The 22,535-nt window shown below is 35.7% G+C and overlaps 1 protein-coding gene across 1 annotated transcript in view; it reads left to right on the top strand.

Moving 5' to 3' along the window:
• LOC123556307 (uncharacterized) overlaps nt 1-22,314 on the top strand; it is a 42,283-nt gene extending 19,969 nt beyond the window's left edge. The window contains exons 4-6 of the mRNA XM_045346911.2: nt 740-853; nt 18,480-18,509; nt 21,919-22,314. Coding sequence (XP_045202846.2) covers nt 740-853; nt 18,480-18,509; nt 21,919-22,214 — 440 coding nt within the window. The 3' untranslated portion in view covers nt 22,215-22,314. The remainder of the gene's footprint in view (nt 1-739; nt 854-18,479; nt 18,510-21,918) is intronic.
• The last annotated feature ends 221 nt before the right edge of the window (nt 22,315-22,535 follow it).

The raw sequence follows: 22,535 nt of genomic DNA, 5'->3' as shown, positions 1-22,535 counted from the left end.
GCGCACCATAAACCGGTTTAAGCTCCCCAGTGGTGTTTTTGCCACTGACCGTTCCAAGGCGGTGCCCCACTGTGTTCTTTTGTTTGTTCGTTTTGTCCTCTTGTGTAGGCTTTGTGTGTGTGCGCGTGTATGTGTGTGTGTTCCTTTGTTTGTTCGTTTTGTCCTCGTGTGTTGGCTTTGTGTGTGTGCACGTGTATGTGTGTGTGTGTGTGTGTGTGTGTTTGTGGTGTGCACGTCTGCGTGCTGTAGGTTTCGTTTTGGGGAGGCTGCGTTTTTGGTACGTGGCATTCCCTGTTTGATATTTGTCTTTGTTTTTTAGTATAATACTCATTTCACATTTCTTACATTTACGACAAATTCACCTACTGGAATGGTACATTGATAGATGAGAAAAAGTACAAACCCCATATCTCTTTCTCGATTGATAAAAATTGAAAACAAAAGGTACAGTGAGTATAATGTAACAACTGAAAATAGAGTCCCTGTCTAATCTGTTACACTATGATAGCATAAGAAATTCGATATTGATTATTTTGTTATTAACAGGCGTAGAAAAATCCACTGTAATAAACCAATTAAAACGGAATGACAGCTTAATAAATTGTTGAAATCTGTTCTTACGACACCAGTAAAACTTTATGTAACGAATGGGAAAAATTAAACATTCAAAGCTTATTTTCGAAGTGTTTTTGAAACAAAAGAACTGTTCTTTCTATTACATATATAATAATGTTTTCAGGCCCGTGTAGGAAGCCGAGTGAATGCGAACTGAACGGGACAAAAGTCATCTGTACCAATTGTAATGACGGGTACTCTGGAGACCACTGTGAATGTCCTCCGGCGGCCGTTAGCGGTACTATGTCAAAGTATTACTAAAATAAGTACATTTCGAGGACCTATATCTGGCAATTTGTTTTGTAAGACTTCTTCTCAGGTTGTGGTGTATAAAAATGTGAGCTTATCCTACTAAGTAAATGAAGTGACTTATGCTAAGCAAGGCTATCGGGTATGTATCCATTTATCTAGGTATGAAGTCTGTAAACATGTAGCAAAGTAGAAAAGTGTGAACTAAAGTAAGAACATACGTTATGTACAGTAAAGTAAAATAGTTAGGGGTAGGTCGATCTTTGTTATAGAGACTTATGCATATAAAGCAGAAAGTACAGAGATTACACAGTATTGGCCCATAGGTCACACAACTGTTATTCACAGACTCTTTAAAGATTTTCTGTTGGGTTTAACGTCGAAAGGACACAATTATAAGTCATATGGCAATTTTCCTGCTTTGAAAGAATTCCCCAGGTGCCCATCCGTGCATTATTTCATCATTGGCGGGCGCCTGGGTAGAACCACCGACCTAACGTAAGCCAGCTGGATGGCTTCCTCACATGAAGAATTCAACGCCCCGAGTAAGGCTCGAACCCGCATCGGTGAGGTGTAAGTGATTTGAAGTCAGCGAGCTTAACCACTCGCCACGGAGGCCCCACTTTTTGTGAGAAATAAACTTTTTATTTTGGATATGAAGTGAAAACAAATATAGACGAATTTACAATGCTGTTGGTCGACCTAATGTTTTATCGAATGTTCAGACCGCTCAACAATAAGACAAACGTTGCCACCCTAAAAAAATATTAATCACAAAATTTATTGTATAGAATGCCTTTATTAACGATATGTCATTAATCATATCTTACTTGAGAAGCCGCCTTTATTCTTATTTTCGTCAGAACTGAACAAACATCTCAAGTCTAGATCCACTCACAAAACACATATAAAACTTGTTCCTTACATCTAAAAATGTCATTTTCTTTCATTTAATTTGTCAAAAGCATTTTTTCTTCAAATAGCTGTTGTTTAAATTTGTCTCCGACTTGAATGATATCTGTTATGAATATTTAACGGACGCAGCTCTTTGTCACTGAAGTTGCTGTTATAAGTAATATACAGGAAATTATTACGTAACTAATAAGCTATAACATTGGACTTGTTTGTAATTTCGAGTATGTCACCTAATAAGTCCGGGTCATAAAAGTAACTGAAGCATATAAGCTGTCTCTGGTGTGATTTACTGACTATTAGTGCCATAATTAGTACGCACGCGGACTCTTTCGTAGCTGAAAAAATAAACATATCATACGATATCTAAAAAGTTAAACAAAATCTATAAAAATATCCTCTAGAACTTTGATGGATATTTCCTTTTAAGATGATGTTCATATTGAGATGAAAATCTTTATTCGTTAAATCTGGATCATATCAAGGACTTTAATTACAATTGGAATTTAGTTAGTACCAAATATATCTTTGATGTTTATAATCTGGATCATTTTTATACTCCTCATATAATCGAAAATATATCGTGCGCAGAAATCATAAACCTTCAAATAATAGAATAATATAATAATCTTTAATTCCACAAAAATAGAGATAATGGTCAAACGGCAGATAAAAGAATATGTGTGTAGAATATCCCTCCCCGCTACCAATCCCGCTCTGTTAAATTTGTCCGCTGGGGCGTTCAATAAGTAACGATACTCAGTGTATAACCGGTGGTTATTTTCAAATGCGGTTTTCAGCATATTATAGAGCAATTTATTTGAAATAAAATGCCATAAGAACGATAAAAGCCGGTAGATTCAAAATAAAAAAAAATAATGATTTGAGTGAGGTGTACTCAGGTATACTTGACCATTTTATGTACAAAGTATTGAAATTGTAATATGCAATTCCTTGATTGTACTATTCAACAACTAGAACTGTAATTCAATTTTCAGTTTAAACAGTTAAAACAAATCATCATCTTGACATAAACATTTGAAAACTAAAATAAAATAATAACAGTATTAGATGAATTTGAGTACAATAAGCCTCTGCAATTTTGTCAGATGTGATGTTCATCGTTGAAAAAAATTCTTGTATTTTAAGTTTATACTAATCTCTTAATTCTCGATTGAGAAACAAATTCTTACAAGTTAGATCAATCGCTCTCGAGATTAATTCCAGATGAAATCAACCTCGAATTTAGATGTTTTAGTTGTGTTGTAAAATGAAAAATCCGGTAAGTAGTTAAAAACAAAATCAAACTCATCACAAATACTGTACCTCGTAGAAAAATTATAGAATTTTGTGATTTTACAAGTTATTCTATTATTCTGAGGCCCTGAATGCCCAGGACAAACCTAAGTTATAATTATTTTTGCTATGGTCCAGTATACCGGAGTACACATCACTCAAATGATTATATTTTTAATTGAATCTACCGATTTTTATCATTCATATAGAATTTTGTTTCCAAAAAATTGCTCTATAATGTGTTGAAAACCGCATTAAAAATAACCACCGGTTACGGAACTACACACGGAGTAGCATTATTTATTGAACGCCCGTCGCATTACAATCTCAATAGTTTGGACATAAAATGATCCAGTATAGCTTAGTACACCTCACTCAAATGATTATTTCTTTACTTTGAATCTACCGATTTTTATCATTCGTATGGCATTTCGTTTCCAATAAATTGCTCTATACTCGTAATGTGCTGAAAACCGCATTCAAAAATAACCACCGGTTACGGAACTACACATTAATTTTTGAACGCCCCGCGTTTTTCAGCAAGGTATAAACAGTTTACAATTTTCATCAAATTTAGAGATGAAGCATTATATTATTGTCAAAGTTATGTAAATCTGTGTAAACCAATTAAAGAGCGCTCTAAGTATGTCAATGATAAATTTAATAAAATGATAAGAGATAAAACTTTGTAAAAGTAATATATTTTATTGCAAAAGCGCATACATATTTTAAGTGTATGGGATTTTGTAGCACATCTGTCGAGGTTTTAAAGCATTATAGGTCATGAGTGGTAAGCATCTCTAATATATTTGTTTTATAAAATTGTTAGAGAAGGCATAAAGTCTAAAGGAAAACGCATAAAATGATCCTGGCTGTAGAATAACATAAAACGGTTTAATCTGTTCAAGTCTAACTCGCATCCATGGTCAAATTGATCGTGGATGCCACATTGATATTCTCTGAAAATTACTTTTTTGTTATTTTTATCATATTCCTTATCTGCATAACTATCACCAATTCTGTTAATACAGTAAAGGCAGTTAGAGTCTTAGTTGTACAGGTAATTTTAATAGTTACTCATTCAGGACTTTCATAGGTATATTCATATTTGAAAATGATGAAATTTGTTCTATTCCTTTGAATTATGAATATGTTACTTAAATTGTGCCTTTTCGTAAGACTGCAAATCAAGATATTGCTGTTACTCATGCAAATATTTTGACAAATAAAATCTGTTTCATATAAGATTTACTATACTTTACAGACTAACAAACAACAAGGCTAACTTATAGCATACGAATGAAATGTATGGAGCTAACTGATTGTTATACTTTGTTGGTATAAAGAGATGAACACCAAGTATGTTAATACATGTTTATTGAAGTAAGCTTAACAATAGAATAATCTTGAATCATAGAGGCATGCGATATATATATTAAGTAACAGTAATCTAGTATGAAGAACATAATGATAAGGATGCTGGAGTTGTGTCCCTTTAAACATTAGAATATGTAACATCCCCTTTCTTTTGAATAAAAAAAATACATAGCTGATATCATTTTATGAATGGCATTTTTCTGATTCAGCACTATACTTGAAAGTAGTGTGTGGGGAATTCAGTTTCACACGACAAGGTGGGTCTGTTACATTCCATTATAGATAAATGTAATACAATTCAGATAACACAAATAATCCCAGTTTCAAGTTATCAAAATGTCACAGCAATTTTCAGCTTAGTAATTTCCAAATAATTGTTATCTAATAAATGTAAGTGTTTTTGTCTAGGTATTTCCTCTGCTAATTACACTATCAACATCATAAGTAGAATATCTCCAAACACTGTTCAGCTAATTATGTTTCACAAATTTAATCTATCCGGTGGTCGCACATTTCTTCCAGATCTAGTTTGATAAAGGGCAGGTGAATCTGGGTTAGAGTTATAATTTGTAACATTTTCCTGCTTAATTGGATCTGGAGAAATTATAGGACATGATGGTTGTAGAGTTTGAAAATTCAGGGGTGGAGCTGGTGGGGTAGCTGGAAGTGATGGAAAATCAATTTCATCAAATGGTTTCTCATGCGATTTAAATAAATGGCGTCTATTCCTTCTGTACATACCACCATCCTCTGTCCTCACAATGTAAGATCTATCATTAACCTGTCTAGAAACTACAGCTGGTTGCCAAGTTTTACCTTGTCTTATCCTAATACCTTCACCCTTTTCAAGGGATTTCATGGGTCTGGCAGATCTATCATAGTAAAATTTTGACCTGTTTTTTATGTTCTGCATTTTGTTTCGGACACTCGATTTGTCTGGTATTCTGGGTTCAAGGTTTGAATCCATTACTGGTAAAATTGACCTAAGCTGTCTAGACATAAGCAACTGTGCAGGTGTCTTACCACAAGCTAAAGGGGTATTCCTGTACTCAAGGAGTGCTATGTAGGGATCCGTACCAGCCTGGGTGGACTTAGTAAGCAGATTTTTGCAAATAGAAACAAATTTTTCTGCAAGGCCGTTACTTTGGCTGTACGTTGGACTTGACGTTCTGTAGTTAAAATCCCATTCTCTAGCAAAATCAGCAAAGCTTTGACATGTGTAATAGCTAGCATTGTTACTTATCAGTTTCTGGATAATATTTTGAGCTCTTGTGCTTGTTAACTGACTAAGCTCAAAGTACCTACTGTAGTAATCAACTAGAACAATGAAATCTTTACCTTGCCATGTAAATATGTCGGTTGCAACTGTCTGCCATGGCCTATCAGGCAAAGGTGTTTGAATCATAGGTTCTTTCACATTTTCTGACCGATGTTCAAGACATACTGGACATTCCATAACTCTCTGTTTTATGTCATTAAACATTTTTGGCCAAAACATTATCTCCTTAGCTCTTTGTGTACATTTTTCAATGCCTAAATGTGCACTGTGAATTTTGTCAAGCATTTCGCTTCTCAACCCTTTTGGTATATAGATTTTCGACCCTTTTAGAATAATGTCTTCTACAACAGACATTTCGTCCCTAAAATTCCAAAATTCTGTGATAGATTCTGGACAGTCTGTTCGTTGGTCAGGCCAACCCTCAAGAATTGTATGTTTTAGGGTACGTGACTGTGGGTCTGTCTCAGTAACATCTCTGATCTGTCTCATTTTCTGATCACTGACTGGGAAATTGGACATAACAGCATGTACATGTATATCCATGTTTGGACATAAACCTGTATCAGTGTCGGGCAAGAAATTTCTTGACAAAGTGTCCGCAACTGAAATGTCACGACCACTGATGTGTTTGACCTCTAGGTCGTATTTCTGTAATTGCAATAGCATACGCTGTAAACGTGGGGGTGCACTATGCAAGGGTTTCTTAAATATAGCCTCCAGGGGCTTGTGGTCGGATTGGACATTCACATGTCTACCATACAAGTAATTATGGTATCACTTGCATGCAAAAACTATACTATAGAGTTCCTTCTCTATTTGGGCATAGTTTCTCTCACTTTGGGTAAGAGACTTAGATGCAAAGCACACTGGCCTTCCTTCTTGCAGAAGTACGGCACCTAGGCCATTCTTTGAGGCATCTACTTGGAGTGTTATTTCCTTATTAGGATCAAAATAGACCAAAACCGGACCAGGGTTCTGTGTGATAACCTCTTTGATTTTCTGAAATGCTTCAATTTAGGGCTTATCCCAGGAGAATTCCACGTCTTTGGAAAGTAAAGCTCTCAAAGGGCTAGTTAGCTCGGCAAGATTTGGAGCGAATTTCTGTAAATAGGTCACCATACCTAATACAGTTTCAAGTTCAGACTTACAAGTAGGAGGTGGCATCTCCTTGATTGCTCTGACCTTGGAAGGATCCATCTTAAGTCCATCAGAAGTAAGCAAATGTCCAAAGAATGATATCTGAGATTTTCCAATCTCCATTTTCTCTGCATTTAGTCTGATACCTTTTTCATGACATCTGGTCATAAGTCTGTCACAATTCCGGTCATGTTCAGCCCTGTCCTTACCAAAAACTACTATGTCATCTACGATTGTCTTGATACCTGGAAGTCCTTCCAGACATTCGTCCATTTTCTGCTGAAACATGTCCTGGCTACATAAAAGACCAAACGGTAGCCTAAGGAACCGAAATCTCCCAAATGGAGAACTGAAAGTGGTCAGATAAGACGACTTTTCAGTCAGTTTAATTGACCAATATCCGCTTCTCGCGTCTAGCTTAGAGAAAACAGAAGAACCCGCCAGATCAGGCAATATTTCATCTAGAGTTTTAGATGGATAGTGGGGTCTCTTAATGGCATTGTTAAGGCCCTTGGGATCTAGGCAAATTCTCAATTTACCGTTCCCCTTCTCAACAGTAACTAAACTGTTTACCCATTCTGTTGGCTCTGATACTTTTTGAATGACCCTCTTTTCTAGCATCATTTGTAATTCAGCCTTGAGCTTATCATGTACCGCTACTGGTACTCTCCTAGGGGGGTGTATCACAGGAATGGCATCCTGCTTTAAATGTATCTCACATTCACCAGGCAATTGACCAATACCTTGAAATATGTCAGGGTACCTAGAGAGAACATCTTCCTTATTCAAGGCCATATCTAAGTTGTCAACATTAATCATGATCAGATTCATGGAAATGCATGTTTTTAAACCTAGAAGTGGAGTGGAACTAGTGTTCACAACGTAAAATTCTTCAAGACTGACTACGGCAGTATCTTTATGTCTGACCTTTAAGTTTGTTTGACCATCAACTTTGAGGTATGTCCCATCATAAGCAGTGAGCTTTCTGTCTGTGGGTCTCAAGGGATCATGTATTCCAAGACAATTCCAAATTGACCTTGGGATGATATTGACCTGTGAGCCTGTATCAAGCTTAAATTTGACATCCTTGTACTTTGGCCCTACTTCAATTGTAATGAAGGCTTGATTTTGGGTCTGGTCAAGAGAAATGGTATCAACAATAAAGTTATTTTCTAGATCTGGAAGTAGACCACTTACTTGCAGTTCACTGATATTCCGCTTTGATCTGCACACTTTAGCAAAATGATTAGGCTTCCTACATGATAAACAAATTTGTCCATATGCTGGGCACACAATTCCTTTGGCATGACTTTTTCTACCACAGTTCCCGCATTGTTTGCTCATTTGGTGACTTTGATTCCCCTTTGGATTCCGCACATGTGGATTCGAACTTGCTGCTTCTTTTTTCCTCCAAAAGGATTTGGGTTGCTGCGCTTTTGTTTTCAACTTGACAGCATCAATGACCTGTTTTGTCATTGATTGACATTGAACTTGACTCATCTCTACAGTTCTAGCAATGTCCAGCGTTTTCTGTAGTGTCAAGTCTGAGCCCTCGTTTATCAGTTTCTCACGAATTTTCTGTGATCGTATCCCGAAAACTATCTGGTCACGAACAAGGTCTTCGTTCATTTCGACTGGATAGCCACAGTCCCTAAGTAAAACTTTCAGGTCAGTAACGTATTGTTCGAACATTTCTCCCTCCTGCTGGGTTCTCGATCTGAACCGATAACGTGCGTAAATTCTATTTGATTTCGGTTGGCAGTATTGCTCAAAGTTGTTAAAATATGTGTCGAGAGAGTTCTTTTCTTCATCAGATATTTTCCATGTGGAATATAATTGCCTGCCATGGTCTCCAGACCAAAGCATCAGATCTGTTGCATTTTTCGGCTTCACTTTTCTTTTTAACGGTCCTCCGAACATGAACTCTGCATGAGTTTTAAATGCTTTGAAGGCACTAGGCAAGTCCTTGTCTCCAGTTCATTTTTGAAGTTTGGCTGCTTAGATTGTTTGAATCCATCTTGTTCAATGGTAATGAAATTAATCCTCAGCAAAACGTCGCACAAAATGAACAAGCTGATTTAAATGCCACAAATTTAAGTTAATATTCCACTGGATATCTAAAATTTAGTCCACAGTGAGCATGTTAGTTAGTCCTTTACTGACTCTGACACCATGTTATACTTTGTTGGTATAAAGAGATGAACACCAAGTATGTTAATACATGTTTATTGAAGTAAGCTTAACAATAGAATAATCTTGAATCATAGAGGCATGCGATATATATATTAAGTAACAGTAATCTAGTATGAAGAACATAAGGATAAGGATGCTGGAGTTGTGTCCCTTTAAACATTAGAATATGTAACACTGATCAATAAATAAAATCCATTGGCCTAACGTGGTATCCAGAGAACAGTAATAAATTCTGATTCATTCAGGTCAAGGATAGGTATATTTAAATATGCAAAAGATAAAATATGTTCTATTCCTGTGAATTATGAAAATGTTTATTCAAGAAAGCTTTGCGTGATGTAGCAAGTCCAGTTTTGCCAGTACCTCTACAAACCTTAGATGTAGACTCAGACTGAGGTCATAAGCTTGATTTTACCAAAATGTTGGCGAGGATCTCTAGCTTCCAGATCTGACTGATGCCATCTACTAACCACAATGCAAAAACCTCAAAACCAGGAAGACTACCAATATGGCCGTCAAAAATGTAAGCCCTAAAATATCTAACGTGTAAATGCTGTATTTTTTTGAACGGCGCATTTAAAACAGTGATTCATAATGTATTTATTTTGTCATCATGATTCGATCACCCGCCAGTACCAGTTATTTGTACGCTTCACGAAATAAACTGTGAAACTATGTACAAGATAGCGTTTTGTATACGTTGTGGACATACGAAAAATCTTGGCTTGTCTTGATTTCAAAGATGGTGTTTTGAATATGCAGACCTTTATTACACGGCTACTAAACGCTAGCGCCACCACCAGATTGTGGTGATAGGAAAAGAGCTATCGACATTTCCGTGGTGCAGCTATCGCCGTTTTACTTGTAAGCAGTGAGTAAAATTTAATATTTTAACTTGTATTTTTATTGATAGAACTTTTTTCGAAAATCGGAGAATGTAGTTCCGTGAATAACACTTTTACTACAGGTTGGGTGTAATTTCATTAAATAATATGCAAATTGTGGTGTCAGGAGCTTTTCTCCCGAATCTGACAGTGGCATATTTTCATATCGGCCAGTATTCGAACACCATTCCAATGAATTGACACACTGTAAGAACATACCTGTGCATGCAAATGGTGTAGAAATGAATTGCATTATTCCCATACACAAAGATTACGAAAACACAGTAAAAAGTTAAAACACGACTATTTTAGAAAGTGGTGGCGCTATCACTCAAGTGGTGACGCTATACAGTAGTGGTGGCGCTGTTGTTATGATTAGTGGCTTTATATATTTAATTTTGATATATGAAAATGTCTGTCTGCAAGCCACGAATTTTTTTTACAATAACTGATGTTATCACCTATCCCACACTATACCCAAATTACGTTACTCAACAAACTACATGTAGTAACCTTTCATGATCGCAAAATAATTACATGTATATGGACTCAGATTGTACATCTAAGCTCTATGATAATCATATTTATTCTGGAATTGAAAATGTACTGTACTCACTTTTCAGAAAGAATTGTGAAAGTAAGGTCTTTTGTTTACAATGACATGCAAACGACGTATAAAAACAAAGGGAAGTAACTTTCAGAATCTTAAATAAAAAAATAAATTCTACACTATCTTCAACTTATTTTCTGGACACAAATCTTTGTTTGAAATAAAGGTTTGCTACTATTTTTCTTGACCTGAATTTTCTTACGTTTGTATTTAATGACAATATTTAAAGGTTAGAAATAATTCTACATTAACACTTTAAACAAAGAAAAATTTACTTTGACTACAAAAGTCCCAAGGGTTGTGAGTATTTTGTTCTTTTTTTCTCTGGATAGAGAATGTTTCATAAAGTAAATAAACTATGATCGTGTTTTCTTTCATTAATAATAATTCCTTGCAAGAAAATTACAATTAGAGAATATTAGTGTTTGTTTTTGTCCGGATGCGTCAGCAGTTCGTATTATTGAATGCCGTAACAGCGCCACCACTACTGTATAGCGCCACCACTAGAGTTATAGCGCCCCACTTTCAAAATTCTGGTATATTTCTTCTAAACTCTAATTCTATATTCATGGTGTGTGCGTATATAATTATTATCATTTACACACATTTGCATGCGCAGTATGTTCTTACAGCGTGTCTATTTATCGGAATGGTGTTCGAATACTGGCCGATATGAAAATGTGCCACTGTCAGATTCGGAGAAAAGCTCCTGACACCACAATTTGCATATTATTTTAATGAAATTACAGCCAACCTGTAGTAAAAGTGTTATTACACGGAACTACATTCTCCGATTTTCGAAAAAAGTTCTATCAATAAAAATACAAGATAAAATATAAATTTTACTCACGTGTTTACAAGTAGAAACGGGCGATAGCTGCACCACGGAAATGTCGATAGCTCTTTTCCTTATCACCACAATTTGGTGGTGGCGCTAGCGTTTAGTAGCCGTGTATTAGCAGATAAAATGTTTGACAGATCCGAAATGCCTTTATATAAGTTAGCGCACACGCTTTAAATCGCCGGTAGTAAGCGAGCTGCATGATACGCAAAAGATATAGCTTGTTTTAGAACAATGCAAATCGAATTATCGCATGTACAATCTATTTATTGTATCAGTTGCAATAGAATGAAGAAAACAATGTTATTATCATGTGCTATTAGACGTTTTAATTTGCTTCAGAAATTTAAAAGAGACGAAGATTTATGAAAATAATATGATACAAACGTTTGGTGCTACTAATATATCTTAGTTGTGTTCATTTATAATTATATGCTGATATTGTCAACATTTAATGTTTCACAACATTTTGTATTTTTATGAAATTGCACAACATGTTTCTTATTTGCATTAGCCAGAGGAAAATTTTTGTCTATTTTTGCTGAAAGGCATTGTTGTTGTCGTTACGGTATATATTTCCAGATGCTGTATGTTTTGATCGTTTACACAGATAAAATGCTTTCAAAACAAAAGCATGATCGATTCAGTTTGTACATAAAAATATTTCATGACAAACCTCACAAACAGCATTTATTAATTCTGACTGACTGTGTGAATAAGAGGAATGTCTCTACCCATCTAGAGAAACTGTCAACACAGACAAGGATGTATTCATGACCTGCTCTTGATTTTGTCAGTGGCCATAGAATATTAATATTTATTCTTTCAAAGACCTCTACAACAGTAAGTGGGATTTAAGGAGTAGAATGTGGGTGTGAGTTTTTTTTCCATTACAAGATTTAACAAAGTCAGTAACATCTTGGCGCCAGTAGTATTTGGCTTGTAAAACTGAGAATGTTTTCTGAAACCTAAAGTGACCATTGTTATCATGTTAATACTGCATTGCTTTTAGCCTTAGTTGCGATGGTAATGCAATTTGAAAAGTTATTTTTTCCTCTGTTTGCTTTTTCCTCCTTCTAGGTTGGTTCCTATGAAGAAGTATGCCATCAACAATGTCAAACTGATCTTGATTAAAGATAATAAGTTTCTTTGATTTTCATCATTTGGCAGTACACCAGATGTCAAACAATTATACATGTCCCTAAATTCACGGCAACTTTTTTTGCAATTCTATCAATTCAGTGTCGTTTTCATATTTTTCCTCATTTGATGACCGCACATCCACAGACCAAACTGGATTATCAGTTGAGTATTCAAAACCAACTCCAGTCCATTCCTTTTTAGAAAAAAGTAAAATGTAAATGATGAGACAGTCACATTAGTTTTATCATTTAGAGCCTTATTATCATACTTTTCTCCTAGTAACTCATCCTCAAGGAATGAATCAGAAATTTTTTGACTGTTTGAATTTACGTACATTTTAATTCTATTTTGTTTTTAAATTTCGTTCTGCCTGAGCTACAGGTTTCTGTCTAGCTAAAACATCTGCACTATTACTGTTAAGCTTGCCTTTTATTCATTCAATTTTGTACTTTGAAGATACAGAGCCCATCTGGCCAATTTAGTATTATTTGGTCCTGACATTGAATTTAGACATTTAAGTACTTTATGGTCTGTATATATTGTAAAAGGAATACTTTTTGAAAGGTATGATTTATACGTTTTGACACCTGAAATTATAGCCAGACATTCTAATTCTGAATCAGAGTAATTTTTGTTGTCAGATCCATGCAAAGCTCTACCTACATATTTTATGACTCTTTCTGTGTCATTTGCAACAACTGACCAAAAATATAACCTAGCCCTAAACGACTTGCATCACATGTAAGAATGAAAAGTTTGTTCATGTTAAGAAAGGCTTAGATAGGCGCAGATGAGAAAGCTTATTTTAATGACTTCGGAGCTTTGTTAAATTCTTCAGACAGTCCTGTTTCTCAAACACGGTTAAAAACGTCATTTAAATGTGTTAAATGCTCCTTAAAGGTTGAAGAGAAAACTAGAAGATGTTTTTGTAAAAAAGCGCATGTCTCCCCCAATGCATAGTCGTATATGCAAGACGTCAATAGGGGACAAGAGCGAAAGTCAAAGAGACACTGATGGTTGGCTGCAATAGGGATCACCTTCTTTGCATTCCGATCATCCCACTAAGTTTCAACATTCTGGGCCTAGTGGTTCTCAAGTTATGAACTGGATACGGTTTTCCAAGTTTGGGCTGCTGTGACATTGACCTTTGTTCAAGTGACCCCAAAGTCATTAGGAGTCATTTACTCTGCATGTCCAATTATCCTATTAAGTTTCAACATTCTGGGTCAAGTGGTTCTCAAGTTATTGACTGGAAAGATATTTCTATGTTTAGCCCCCTGTGACCTTGACCTTTGATGGAGTGACCCAAACAATAAGGGTCACCTACTCTGTTATTCCTTTCTCTCTATGAAGTTTGAAGGTTCTAGGTCAAACGGTTCTCAAGTTATTAACCGGAAATGGATTTCCATTTGCTTTCCGCTGTGACCTTAACCTTTAATAGAGTGACCCCAAAACAATAAGGGTCATCTACACTGCATGTCCAATCATCCTATGAAGTTTCAATATTCTGTGTCAAGTGGTTCTCGTGTTATTGATCGGAAATAGTTTTCCATGTTCAGGCCCCTGTGACCTTGACCTTTAATAGAGTGACCCTAAAATCAATAGGAGTCATCTCCTACGCATGGCCAATCATCCTGTGAAGTTTCAACATTCTGGTTCAGGTGGTTCTCAAGTTACTGACCGGAAACGGTTTTTCCTGTTCAGGCCCCTGTGACCTTGACCTTTAACAGAGTGACCCCAAAATCACCAAGAGTCATCTACTCTGCATGTTCAATCATCCTTTGAAGTTTCAACACTCTGAGTCAAGTCGTTCTCAAATTATTGATTGGAAATGGTTTTTCATGTTCAGGCCCCTGTGACCTTGACCTTTAACAGATTGACTCCAAAATCAAAATCTACTCTGCATGACCAATTATCCTATAAAGTATCAACATTCTGGGTCAAGTGGTTCTAAAGTTACAGATCGAAAATTGTTTTCCATGTTCAGGCCCCTGTCAGCTTGACCTTTAATAGAGTGACACCAAAAATCGATAGGGGTCATCCCCTCTGCATGAACAATTTTGTTTGTTTGTTTGTTTTGGGTTTAACTCCGTTTTTCAACAGTATTTCAGTCATGTAACGGCGGGCAGTTAACCTAACCAGTGTTCCTGGATTCTGTACCAGTACAAACCTGTTCTCCGCAAGTAACTGCCAACTTCCCCACATGAATTATCAGAGGTGGAGGACGAATGATTTCAGACACAATGTCTTTGATCAAATCGTCACGGAGAACATACGCCCCGCCCGGGGATCGGACTCACGGCCCCGCGATCCGTAGACCAACGCTCTTCCTATTGAGCTAAGCGGGCGGGCTTCTGCACGAACAATCATCCTATGAAGTTTCAACATTCTTGGCCTTGTGGTTCTCAAGTTACTGACTGGAAATTGTTTTCCTTGTTCAGACCCCTGTGACATTGACCTTTAACGGAGTGATCCCAAAATCAATAGGGGTCATCTACTCTGCATGACCAATCATCCTATGATGTTTCAACATTCCGAGTCAGGTGGTTCTCAAGTTATTGATCGGAAATGGTTTTCCATGATCAGGCACCTGTGACCTTGACTTTTAATGGAGTAACCCCTAAAGCAATAGGGGTCGTCTTCTCTATAAGCCCTGTCACCCTATGAAGTTTGAAGGTTCTAGGTCAAATGGTTCTCCAGTTATTGATCGGAAATGAAGTGTGACGTACGGAAGGACGGACGGACGGACAGGGCAAAAACAATATTTCTCCCCCAGTTGGGGGAGATATAATGATATAGTCATCTTCATAACACAGCACATATTTCATGAAACACCTCGTAACGCTTTAATCCTTACGTTTTGAACTGTGGCCAGAGCTCCAGAAATTCCGAAAGGCTCGTTTCGAAAAGAAAGAATTCCGTTATAGGTGATAATGGGACATTTGTCGCTGCTTTTTTCATAACAAAAATGTAAGTGTAAAGAATCTAAATGCTGTTACCAACCAGCTGGCCATGTCAGAACGGTTAATTTTAAGATTTTTAATGATAAAAGAATCAGATTTTTTTTCCCAAAGGTCCAAAATATAGAATTCCTTCGTCCATTAACTTTGAAAAATGTCTCTCTGAAATAACTTCAGTCTATTGATTACTATACCAAAAAATGGTGTCGGAAGGAAAATGCAGATCAGAACGCTCTCACTGAATGGAAAAAGAATATATTTAAAATCATAAAGACTCGAGTTAAATTTTATGAATCAAATCCTTTCTTATTACCTCCTAAACCCAAGTTTTCACTTCGAAGTTTAAAGAAAGCTTTATCCAAGGTACATTCGAATTTTGTTTTCACTCCTGCAGACAAAGCTTCTATTATTATTATTATTATTATATGACGCATTTATTACACAGAAATATTACAAAATGAACTGAAACATACAAAAATGTACCAGTTATCACAACTAGATGAGGGAACTATTGCAAAAAGTCATGCAAATCATTGTATAAAATGTCGCAGTTGACGACAGTCAAATGAAGCTCCCTACTCTTTACTGGATCCCTAAACTTCACAAAACTGCATATAAAGCTCGATTCATTGCAAATTCAACCTTATGCACTACAAAAAATATTTCTGTACTTTTGACTTCTTGTCTTACTGCAATTAAAGGCCACGTACAGAAGTATTGCTCCAAGGTTTATGAGAACTCGGGTGTTAATCTGTTTTGGTCCATCAAGAACTCTGGAGATGTTATCAAAAAGCTAAAAAATCAAACACTTCAAATGTTCAAAGATAAGTACTTATGATTTTTCTACTCTTAACACTAATTTACTACATAATCTTATTAAAGACAAACTTTTAGCTTTAATTGAGAAAACATTTGCAAGAGAAAACGTTAATTATCTGGCTTGCAATGAAACTAGAGCATTCTTTTCTAACAGTGCATTTAAGAGATACAACCTATGGAGTTGTGATCAGGTTTGTGAAGCTCTAAAGTTTCTACTTTATCAAATTTGGCAATAAAACTTACAGACAAGTAATTGGTATCCCGATGGGAACCAACTGCGCTCCCTCATTGCTGATTTATTCTTATACTGTTATGAACGAGATTTCATGCTTAGTTTATCCACTGAGACACAATTCGAAATTATTGAAGCTTTTAATGGAACCTCAAGGTATCTTGATGATATTTTAAACATGGACAACCAATATTTTTCAGAAATAGTGAAATATATTTACCCTAAAGAGTTACAGCTTAACAAGGCTAATACTTCAGATTTAGAAGCGTCATTTCTGGATTTAAATTTAAGAATTGTGAATAATAATTTAGAAACGAAAATATCTGATAAAAAGGACGATTTTAATTTTGAAATTGTCAACTTTCCCCATCTTGATGGAGATGTCCCTCGAGCAACATCATACGGTGTCTATATTTCACAGCTTATTCGTTTTGCAAGAGCTTGCTCAAAGATAGATGATTTTAATGACAGAAATCTTCATATCACAAAGAAATTGTTACAATAGGGTTACATTTTTGTAAAATTGGTTAAAATGTTTATCAAAAGAGTATACGATGATAAAATCGTGAAGCACAGTGCATGTTTAGTGATTAACCCCTCTACAGTTAATTGCTGCGCTTTCCTATTTGATGGTGCAATGACTAATAAAGTGTAGGACTCCATGATGCTTTTCTCCTAAATCCTACATACAACGGAGGGAGGGAGTTGATTTTTGTCTTACAGTTTTCTTAGTCGTGCCCTTAAAAGTTAGGCTCTTGTTGCTCTGGCTTCAGACAAGTTGTTGAGTACATTTGTGTAATTGTACCTTAAATTTACCTTAATTTTATGTTTTGCTTTATTTATCTGTTACTTTTGCACTAATGTTAGAACCTTTCTCAGCGGGGATTTTATTTACATTGTGTTGTTTAACTTGTTGATAATAGGGTTAACTAAATCTGTAACTAAACTAAATAGTACATACTTGAACTTTGTGTTTTTAGTTTCACTGCCTATATAAAATGTTCGGAAAATGGCATAGCGCTCAGGCTAGATAATTCATTTAAGTAAGCAAAATAAGTAACTTAAAGTAGTTTAGGTAAATGGACAATACCTAAGTTGGCAAGTACCAAAGTAAGTAAGCAGGCAGTTAAGAAAAATGTAAGAAAATAGCCGAGAAAACAAAGGTAAATATGTATGTAAGTCTTTGTTACAGATTCCTATGGATATAATAAAACTTACGTGGTGTCTATTTTCTTTTAATCACGGATATGTTTATTTAATGCACTCTGTCTTTTTAATGTAGCAAATCGATATCTAACATAGAATGGCAGTTTTCCCGAAAAACAATATAAACATGTAAATGCACTTTTAAACATGTATTGGCTTTAATCAAGAGCCCAAGACAGCCATCATTGGTATAATCTTTATAGGCTGATCACTAACAAATCAAAGATAAGTCCACGCAGGTCTATCACAAGTAGTCCAAATATAAATAGTCCTAATCTTGCTTCCTTTCCTCGTGCCTTTTCTGAATAGTATCGGGTTTTCATTTACTCTACCGCGTTTCAGTATGTATCGTAACATTCTGTCAAAATCGGCATGTTTCAACGCATGCTAGTAAAATGACGGCGTAAGAATTTTATGTCTCGATAAAAGACATTAAAAGAAGCGAAAAGGAGTAAATTCAGCGGGTTGTATTTAATGAACTGTGACTTTCTTATATTAAAGTTAACACTCCTTTTACTTTTTCTTTTTCTAAAGTAGCGACATACTTCTTTATGGGAATATAGGTCTCTGAAAATTTAATATGCTAGAAAATGTCGGAAGCACGTTATCAAGTCATTGGATTTTACATGAAACAAAGAACAACCGCATTTAGTGGTGTTCAGCCTTTAAAAGGCATAAAACCTCAGTCTGTATTGGTATTGATAGAGTTTTATGCTTTCTTTGTAGAATGCGACGATATTTATTGGATGAATAAGGGTAAGTAATGTTCCTATACTTTTTGGCATGAGTAACTTATCAGAAAATTGTAAGCACTGAAGTGGATGTAGAAATTCAAACATATAAACAGGATAGTTAGTCGCGTTTCATATTGTATTTTGTGTTCCTTGACTAAAAGTTAGCTTTTGCAAATGTTATGCTTAATTTAGCAATGGTTTCTTTGGTCAATAATACAAATTTTAACAAATACATGTTATACTCAGTCAACTCAGATAAGCTTCAAAACAGGTCGATGTGACAACGCTTAATATCACCGCTAATTGTCGCTAAACCATTTGCCGCTATCTGTTGCACCTTTAGCACCAAAGGTCACAATATTGGGTACCACCGGTATATTCCATAATCCCAACGCTAAATGTCGCACTGTTTAATCAGCGCTGCAAACATGTACTTTTAAATATTATAATCTTCATCAAATCCCGTTGTATTTAATTTTACTCAGTACGATGTGTACCTACAATGAAAATGAACGGGGACACTGATACATTTTAAATGTGTGTTATTGTTCGGATTTTGCGTCTTTTTCAACACTTTTTCAGTCATATAAACGACGAAGTCTGCTCGTAGCAGTGAGTGCAACGTTCAGCTTAAAAGTATTACCTCTACAATGGAAGTTCACGCCGTAGACACGTGACATGATACCCCACCCAGACACATTAAACTAACACCGGGATAATGAGTCCTAATTCTATATTTTTAATTCTGAGCGCCAAGCGAAAAAGCTACCACTACCATTTTTCATGTCTTTGGTATAAAGTGGTCAGGGAGCGGACCAATGACTACCTTCCGCTCTCGAAGTGACGATCTACCACTAGGCTACTGATACGGTTTTGATACATTTTCAATTGTCTGTATGTTTTGTAAAGTGGTAAGATGTCCAATGGATACACACTCTGCATAAGCATTCTAGGAAACCAGCTTTGGTCCTCGGGCACAGCACTTTATATTTTTTGACCAACCGCTCAGCTCAATATGGAGAGTCCAGATAAACGGACCGCGTGGGCCCCGGACGAGGCGTATGTTCTCCGTTAGCATTTGATCACCACCCATGATTCTTATGATATATGAAACTAAGATCCCATGTATATTTTTAAACATCTGGCATGTAAGAGAACCAGTAATGAATTTTGAATGGAATGCCCTCTATATCTGGAAATATCAGTCAGCTTTTTAAAGTATAAAATTTAATTTCTGCCTCCATATCCCCTTCCTGCATAACTACCTACCTAACTAACTAACGAACGAACTAACAAACTAGTAACTAACTAACTAACTAACTAACTAACTAACTAACTAACAGTCGTCCCTAAATAAAGCTACAGAAACCGTGACCGCTCTAATATGATTATTGACATATGTTAATGTACGTGCGCTTGTCTTAAATGGCTCCATGAAAGTGCACACGTGACCTAAGTTATATCCCTTTTGTCAGGGACAAGTTAGAAAGCCTAAACATTTTACTACATCTAACGCAGAATCTATGCGATTAAAATTGATTTTAGTAGAGGTTATATTGCAGTAATTCGGTCAAAAATGTGCTTCCATGGTGTAGTCGAAAGAAGTCCCTAATAAGTAGATCCTATTTTTTTTTTCATTTTTCGCGCATTTGCGCGTAAATCGGGGGCCAAATGGGCGTTATTTCACTCGTGGAATGAATTTTAAAAATAATGTAACTGTTCATGCTAATATTCGCATGTTTTTGAGTTGTTTACTTGAAAATGAAAGTAGGGTGTTTATTCTGCGGACCTCTTTCTGAAATGCGGCAATATGAGGGTACCTGACTTCAGTTGACTTGCATTTCACTGCATACTATTCAATACCCCCTTTTATTATATACCTATTTAAATTCTGTAAAAAATCGGCTTGTATTTAACAATTAAATATGAACAGACAGACAAAAATTCCGTATTGTACCTTTTAAATTCAGTATTGTACCTTCCGTATTGTATGCTGCCGGACTATTTTCATTAATATGCATGACCTGACAAATTTCTATAAATAGCGCACATAAAAACTTCACTAAGTTCCATTTACTATCGATAAACATTGAAGGTTTCGTTCAAGAACAAAACAAGAATCAAAATGGTAAAGGTATATAATAAAAGGGTCATTATAACAGTAGCTAGATCTGGGACTTTGTATTCGGCTCTCGTGTATTTAGCAAGGTCGGATCACACTCGGCGCTTGCGCGCCTCGTTAGATCCGATCTGGCAAAATCCACTCGAGACGAATACTGCATCCCAGATCAAGCTGCTATTATAATAACCCTATTTTCTTTTCGTTTTCCTGAAGCAAATGTATGGATATTTTGTGGAAAATAGGTCTGCGACGGAGTGAAAATCTAGAAACTGTAACAAAATTGTTCTGAAGTAGCTGAATTTTATATGAAACAAAGAACAATTTATTGGTATATAGCCTAAGTGGCAAGTCAGGTATTTTTTCTCAAAGTGCCAGTAGACAGAGTAGAGTTTCATAATTCTATTTCTATGAAATCACGATGGATTTGTTAAATCCTTGGCATTTTAGATGAAATAGTGCTCATTTAACATTCTGTGCATCAAAACAATTGCTGAACTAATGTAAAACACTCGAATAATGCGAAAACTTGCACATGAGGTGACATTTTTGGCCAAAAATCGGACATGGGGTGGCCTCAGAAAAACGTAAATTTCTCGACTTAAACTTATGACTTGTAAATAGAACTGCGCAGGTTGTCTTTAACGAAAGTTTTCTGAGAAATAAATGCAAAAATTGCCGAAAATTAAATAAAATAGTTCCCCTATAAGTGGCAAATCAGGTATTTTTCTCAAAGTGCCAGTAGACAGAGCGGAATTTCATAATTCTATTTCTAATCACGTATAACGACATTTGGGCACAAAACAGAGACTTATTTTTGGAATTTTTCTATTTTTGACCAAATTTTCGCACATCGGGTGATAATTTCGCGAAATCTAATGCAGATCAAATCCCGTATTTGTATGATTTCGACATGAAATCACGATGGATTTGTTAAATCCTTGGCATTTTTGATGAAATAGTGCTCATTTTACCTTCTGTGCATCAAAGCATTTGCTGAACTAATGTAAAACACTGAAAAATGCGAAAACTTGCACATGAGGTGACATTTTTGGCCAAAAATCGGACATGGGGTGTCCTTAGAAAAAAGTGAATTTCTCGACTTTAACTTATGACTTGTAAATGGAACTTCGCAGGTTGTCTTCAATGAAGGTTTTTCTGAGAAATAAATGCAAAAATTGCCGAATATTAAATAAAATAGTTCAGCTTATATCAGATAAATAAATATCGTCGGTGCCGCGTTTCAATTTAAAGGTGGTAAAGATTTCATCTCTTGTCACTTTAACGAAAACTTCAATACATTTTCTTGCAGTATGCACGAAGTATGCAGAGAATGGATATGTACAATTGGTGGAAACTGAATTTGTGTACGGCGGTACACCTTTCTTCGCACCTATTAAGACTGTTCAACCGACAGGAAATGTTACCGAGTGTTTCAAGAGTTGCGTCGAAGATGAGTGTCCTTTTTTTCAGCACGATGCTTCTAATAACTGTATTACATTTAAATTTGGTCGTGTGCATTTTCCCTTCAGGTTTTTTACGAAGTGGCTGAATGAAATACCAAACACACATGTTTATGTAAGACGTTGTGACATATGTGAGGAGTGAGTTGGGTTTTACGGCGAATCAACAAAACTATTAACAAATGTATACAGGACTCGAGTAAAGCAAATCTATGTATTCGATAAAATAAACTTATTCTAAGACATTCAATGTTTCTTTTTAGTGTTTCACTTCTTGTCTTTCAGTAAAATGCAGAAGTATCTTTCATCTTCTCAAAAATGTTGCAGTACATGACATTTAATATTTGATATCTATTCTGCCCGAATGAGGCATGCATATCTAAAAATGAAAACTAAAACATTTTTTCACGATAAAGTATTGGATTACCTGCGTCTTAATATATTTCAACAATCAAGTGACCACCAT

This window comes from Mercenaria mercenaria, chromosome 5 (genome assembly GCF_021730395.1).
Source record: "Mercenaria mercenaria strain notata chromosome 5, MADL_Memer_1, whole genome shotgun sequence".
Taxonomy (NCBI): Eukaryota; Metazoa; Mollusca; class Bivalvia; order Venerida; family Veneridae; genus Mercenaria; species Mercenaria mercenaria.
The sequence above is the reverse complement of the archived record's forward strand: the minus strand, read 5'-3'. Positions and strand labels throughout refer to the sequence as shown.